At 62.7% G+C, this 5,332-nt stretch overlaps 2 protein-coding genes and 1 non-coding gene across 4 annotated transcripts in view; 1 reads left to right on the forward strand and 2 right to left on the reverse strand.

Annotated features, from left to right (window-relative positions):
• TTI2 (TELO2 interacting protein 2) overlaps window positions 1-123 on the reverse strand; it is a 3,511-nt gene extending 3,388 nt beyond the window's left edge. Inside the window, exon 1 of the mRNA XM_015648659.1 lies at window positions 5-123. Coding sequence (XP_015504145.1) covers window positions 5-123 — 119 coding nt within the window. The remainder of the gene's footprint in view (window positions 1-4) is intronic.
• Window positions 124-941: 818 nt separating this feature from the next.
• LOC117245421 lies at window positions 942-1,035 on the forward strand. Its single transcript, XR_004500104.1, has one exon. It is a non-coding gene; the product is annotated as a small nucleolar RNA U13 (small nucleolar RNA).
• A 1,240-nt stretch (window positions 1,036-2,275) lies between these two features.
• RNF122 (ring finger protein 122) lies at window positions 2,276-5,310 on the reverse strand. 2 transcript variants are annotated; one of them, XM_015648794.3, is made up of 5 exons: window positions 5,030-5,310; window positions 4,410-4,455; window positions 4,149-4,190; window positions 3,444-3,526; window positions 2,276-3,366 (listed from the first exon to the last, which is right to left on the reverse strand). In XM_015648794.3, exons 1-5 carry the CDS (start codon window positions 5,137-5,139, stop codon window positions 3,261-3,263), a joined length of 387 nt encoding a protein of 128 aa, XP_015504280.1. In that variant the 5' UTR covers window positions 5,140-5,310; the 3' UTR covers window positions 2,276-3,260. The 2 variants fall into 2 exon arrangements, with proteins under 2 accessions (XP_015504280.1, XP_015504282.1); XM_015648796.3 differs by having other exon boundaries at window positions 3,444-3,523; window positions 5,030-5,160.
• Window positions 5,311-5,332: the final 22 nt, after the last annotated feature.

Raw genomic sequence — 5,332 nt, forward strand, 5'->3', positions numbered from 1 at the left:
CGGCCGCAGCAGCGCGCCCAGCTCCCGGAGCGCTGCGGGCCGCTCCGACAGCGCCAGCAGCAGCGCCTGCTCCGCCGGGACTGCCCCGGGAGCCCGCTCGGGGCTCGGGCTGCTCCCGGCCATGGCCCGACACCGGCCCCGGCCGGACCTCCCCGGCCTGGAACCCCGCTACGGACACATGGCTGCGAGCGGGGAGCCGCGGGACACCCCCGGGACCCCCTCAGAGACCCCCCGAGCACCTCAGAGACCCCCGAGCAGCCCCGGGACCCCCTCAGAGACCCCCGGACACCTCAGAGACCCCCGAGCAGCCCCGAGACCCCCTCAGAAACCCCCGAGAGACCCCCGGGACCCCCTCAGAGACCCCCGGACAACACCTCAGAGACCGCCTCAGAGACCCCCTCAGAAACCCCCGAGCACCTCCGCGACACCTCAGGCACCCTCACGACGCCTCAGAGACCCCCTCAGAGACCCCCAGGACACCTCAGAGACCCCGGAGCACCCCCGGGACCCCCTCAGATGTCCCCGGACACCTCAGAGACCCCCGAACAGCCCCGGGACCCCCTCAGAGACACCCGGACACCTCAGAGATCCCCAAGACCCCCTCAGAGACCCCCGAACAGCGCCGGCCCCACGCCGCCGCCAACCGCACCACGCGCGCCAACTGTCGCAAAACCCCCGCACCGATTGCCGTAAAGCCGATGGCGGCGGCAGGGGGCGTGGTTTTGTGTGAATAAATTAGCATCCCTAATTAACGAGCGCGGTGCGGGACAGAGCCGCCGTGCGGGGTGGAGAGACCGGGAACCGGGGCACGGAAGGCACGGGAGGAACGGCTCAGAGGGGATAAAACAAAGGGCTGGGGGCGCTGGTGGGGACAGCGATGTCGCCGTGACCGGCAGAGCAGTAGCGCGGCGCTAGAGCCGGGCGCGGGAATGGCTGCACTGATCCTTCCGGTTCATAAATATGATGAATGGGAGTGGCACGCGGCTGCGTGACGTGTGCGCCCTGCGTTACGACATGGCACAGTCCCATCTGACCGCCGGGGGGTCCTGACGTCACCATGACGTCACTATTATCTGTTCAGCGTCTAAAAATAGCCTGCAATGCTTACGGGCGTTTCTGTCACTGCTGACGTCATCCCCTCGGTGTGAAAGGCGATTGGGTGATATCACTTTACGTCACTTCTTTTCAATTCAATTCGTATGTTATGGGCTGTGTGGTGTCGTTGCTAACGTCATCCCCTCGGCGTGGGTGGTGCGTGTGACATCACTGCCACGTCATCTCCTTCCCGTGTCGATAATTAGTGGAAATGAGCAATTTCAGGGGTTGTGTGTAGCTCCGGGACTCTCTGTGACGTCACTGCTGACGTCACGTTCTCTGGCATGTGTCAAAAATCACTGGGAATGGGCAAATCAGGGGCCCCACCCTGCTGGGGGAACAGCTTGGGGGATGGGCCCTGGAGGGGTCAGCGGTGTCACTGCCGATGTCATCATCCCTCGGGTGCGTGAAAAATTGGGGAAATCGGGGACATTGTGGGTCTGACTGGATGTGGGCACAGTTCTTGGGGTGCCTTAGGGCTGGGGGAGTCAGTGACGTCACTGCTGTCGTCATCCTCTCTCAGACGTGTCAAAAATGAGGGAAAACGGGGAGATTGGGGGCTTCCACCCTGAGCTGGGCACAGCTTGGGGGGGGGTCCTGGCACTGGGGGGCAGCAGCTCGATGCTATTTTGGGCACTTTGTCACCACAGAAAGGGGTCACGGCCAGCAGTGTCCCCTCCTCGGGTACCTGGGGGGCTCAGCATCCCCCCTGGGCTTTACTGGAGCCCCCTGGGCTTTACTGGGGCCCCCTGGGCTTTACTGGGGTCCCCCTAGGCTTTATTGGGCCCCCCCTGGATTTTATTGGGGCCCCCTTGGACTTTATCAGGGCCCCTTTGGATTTCATTGGGGCCTCCCTGGGCTTTACTGGGGCCTCCCTGGGCTTTACTGGGGCCCCCTGGGCTTTACTGGGGTCCCCCTAGGCTTTTTTGGGCCGCCCCTGGATTTTATTGGGGCCCCTTTGGACTTTATTGGGGCCCCTTTGGACTTCATTGGGGGTTCCCTGGGCTTTATTGGGTCCCCCTGGACTTTACTGGGGCCCCCCTGGACTTCATTGGGGTTCCCCTGGGCTTTACCAGGCCCCCCTGGGCTTTACTGGGGCCCCCTGAGCTTTACTGGGGCTCCCTGCACTTTACTGTGTCCCCCCTGAGCCGCCCCTGCAGCAGCCACAGCTCAGACCGACTGAAACCCATCCATTTAATCCTTTTTTCACACAAAGCCGTGCAATGACTCTGCCCCATGGGGATCCTGAGGGGCTCAGCTCCAGAGAGAGCTCTGTGCAGCAAAGGGGGGCTGGGGGAAGGGACCCCCACCCTGGGGCTCAGCTTCCCACAGGGAACTCCAGCCTGTCCTGGCTCCGTGGGGAGCACAACCCCAAACCAAGGCACGGCCTTCAGGATAAAAATCCCAGCTGGGAAACCCAGGATCCTTGCAGAGGGGTGGGTGATGCCGGCGGTCCCACGGTGGATCCCGCTGGATCCCACTGGATCCCACTGGATCCCACTGGATCCCACTGGATTGTGGTGGATCCTGCAGGACCATAATGGATCCCACAGGACCGCGATTGATTGCTGTGGATCCCGCTGAATCTCCGTGGATCCCACTGGATCGCCGTGGATCCCGCTGGATCATGATGGATCCCGCTGGATCGCAGTGGATTGTGGTGAAGCCTGCAGGACCATGATGGATCCCACTGGATCGTGATGGATCCTTCAGGATACTGCTGGATCGCAATGGATCCTGCTGGGTTGTTGTGGATCCTGCTGGATCTTGCCGGATCACTGTGGATCCAGCTGGATCGCGATGGATCATGATGGATCACGGTGGATCACGATGGATCCTGCTGGGTTGTCGTGGATCATGATGGATCACGTTGGATCACAGTGGATTGCGGTGGATCGTCACGGATCCTGCTGGATCATGGTGGATTGCAGTGGATTGCAGTGGATCCTGCAGGACCACGATGGATCCCGCAGGATCCCGCTGTATCACGATGGATCCCACTGGGTTGTTGTGGATCCAGCTGGATCTCGCTGGATTGCCGTGGATCCCACTGGATCGCGGTGGATCATGATGGATCCCTCTGGATCACAATTGATCCCGCTGGATCGTGGTGGATCCCTCTGGTTCACAATGGACCCTTCTGGTTCACAATGGATCCTGCTGGATCACACCAGCTCATCCAGGAGGGTCCCGATGCCGGCCCGGGGCTCGGCCGCGGGTTTGTTGCACATGGGGCACACACAGCGCACCTCCAGCCACTTCAGCAGGCACCTGCGGGCAGGAACACGGGAATGGCCATTCCCGCTGGGAATTCCACGCTCCCGGCCCGCTCTGCCAGCCACACTCACCTTCTGTGGAAGGCGTGCTGGCACGGCAGCACCCCCAGCTCCTCCTGCAGCCCAAAATCCTCCAGGCAGACGGCACAGGCCTGCTGTGGGAGGTGAGACGGAGCCTGAGGGCGGCTGTGAACGTGGGGAACCGCCAGAAATGGCACAGCTTGGGAAATCCCGGCTGGAAACGGCTCGGGAAATCCCGGCTGGAAACGGTTCCCAAACCTCCCGCAGGGAGAGGGATTCCCTCCTGATCCCAGCCCAGCCATCCCCACATCGCATCCCCAGCCTGTCCCGGCCTGCTCCTGAGCACAGGGAAATTTCCATGAGGGTTATCCCGGTTAATCCCTGGGATGTGCCCGAGGGTTATCCCGGTTAATCCCAGGGATGTGCCCGAGGGTTATCCTGGTTAATCCCAGGGATGTCCTGAGGGTTATCCCGGTTAATCCCAGGGAATGTGCCCGAGGGTTATCCCGGTTAATCCCAGGGATGTCCTGAGGGTTATCCTGGTTAATCCCAGGGATGTCCCGAGGGTTATCCCGGTTAATCCCGGGGAATGTGCCCGAGGGTTATCCCGGTTAATCCCGGGGAATGTGCCCGAGGGTTATCCCGGTTAATCCCAGGAATGTGCCCGAGGGTTATCCCGGTTAATCCCAGGGATGTGCCCGAGGGTTATCCCGGTTAATCCCAGCTCCATCCCCAGCCCGGGCCGGTCCCGCTCACCCCGTGGACGTTCAGCCTGCGGGCGTCGCCTTTCAAAACCACCTGAAGGAGAGAAGGAGGGGAGGATTTCCCACCAGGACCTCGAGGCCCGGGAGGGGCTGAAGGGAGCCGGGCAGGGCCGGGTGGAGCGTGGGGGGCTCCGGGCGGGGCGCGATGGGCTCCGGGCAGGCTGTCCCGTCCCAGCGCCTTGGAACGAGCGGTTTCGGTCCCCGCTGTGTCCCCGCTGTGTCCCCGCTCACCCCAAAGCACCCCCGGCTTTACCTCCTTGTAGCCGAAGCGCTCGCTCTGCGCCTGGTGCCGCAGTTTGCTGGGGAGGGTGAGAAAGGCACCGTCAGTTCGGCAGCCAAAACCCCTCGGGAAGCGCCTGAAACCCCGGGGAACGCGCCCCTCCCGCCCGGGGTTTGGGATCGGCGGCTCCCGGGCTCCGCTTGTGCCGGAGCATCCCGAGCTGCCGTGGCCGGGGAGGCTGCGGCGATGTGTTCGCCTTCGGGAGTCGTTCGTAGGGCAGGGATTGTGGCTCCCGAATTCGGGCTGAATTCCCAGCGCCCCGGCGTGACCCGGGCCGGGGAAAAGCGGCCGGCACAGAACCGCGGCCTCTCCTCCAGCCCCGGCCCCAAAACGCGCTCCCAAAAACGCCTGTGGGATGCGGGGGGCAGCAGCTGCAGCCTCGGCTTTTGGGGTTAAAAATAGCAGGGAGAGCAGGGAAAGGCACATCCTTCCTTCCCTGCCCCGCACAACGCGGCCCTCGCACGTTCCCTGGAAAACAGGAGCCCCTTCCTGCGCTTCCTGCCCTGCTCAGGGCGCCGGGACGGGGTTTGGCCCCGTTTTCTGGGACAAAACAGGATCTGGGAATGGCCAGGGACACCGAGCCCCCGGCTCACCTGATGAAGTAGCAGCAGAAGATGAGGCTGAGCACGAAGATGAAGATGCCGGTGCCGAAAATGACCATATAGATGTTGAGGGGCAGGTCCTGGAAGGTGATGGGCGGCATCGTGCAGGGTTTATTGGGGTAAATCAGTCCCAGGCTGCAGGAACACCCTTAGGGGGAAGGGAAATTCAGCGGTTAGGTGGAAAAATGTGAGAGCAGAGAGAGCCTGGGCTGGCTCTGTCCCCTTCGGAGTTTGCTAAAGAGCAGCACCGAGACATCGTCCTGTGCCTGGGGAGTGGAGATCTGCCCTGGGAGC

This window comes from Parus major, chromosome 22, assembly GCF_001522545.3.
Source record: "Parus major isolate Abel chromosome 22, Parus_major1.1, whole genome shotgun sequence".
Classification (NCBI taxonomy): domain Eukaryota; kingdom Metazoa; phylum Chordata; class Aves; order Passeriformes; family Paridae; genus Parus; species Parus major.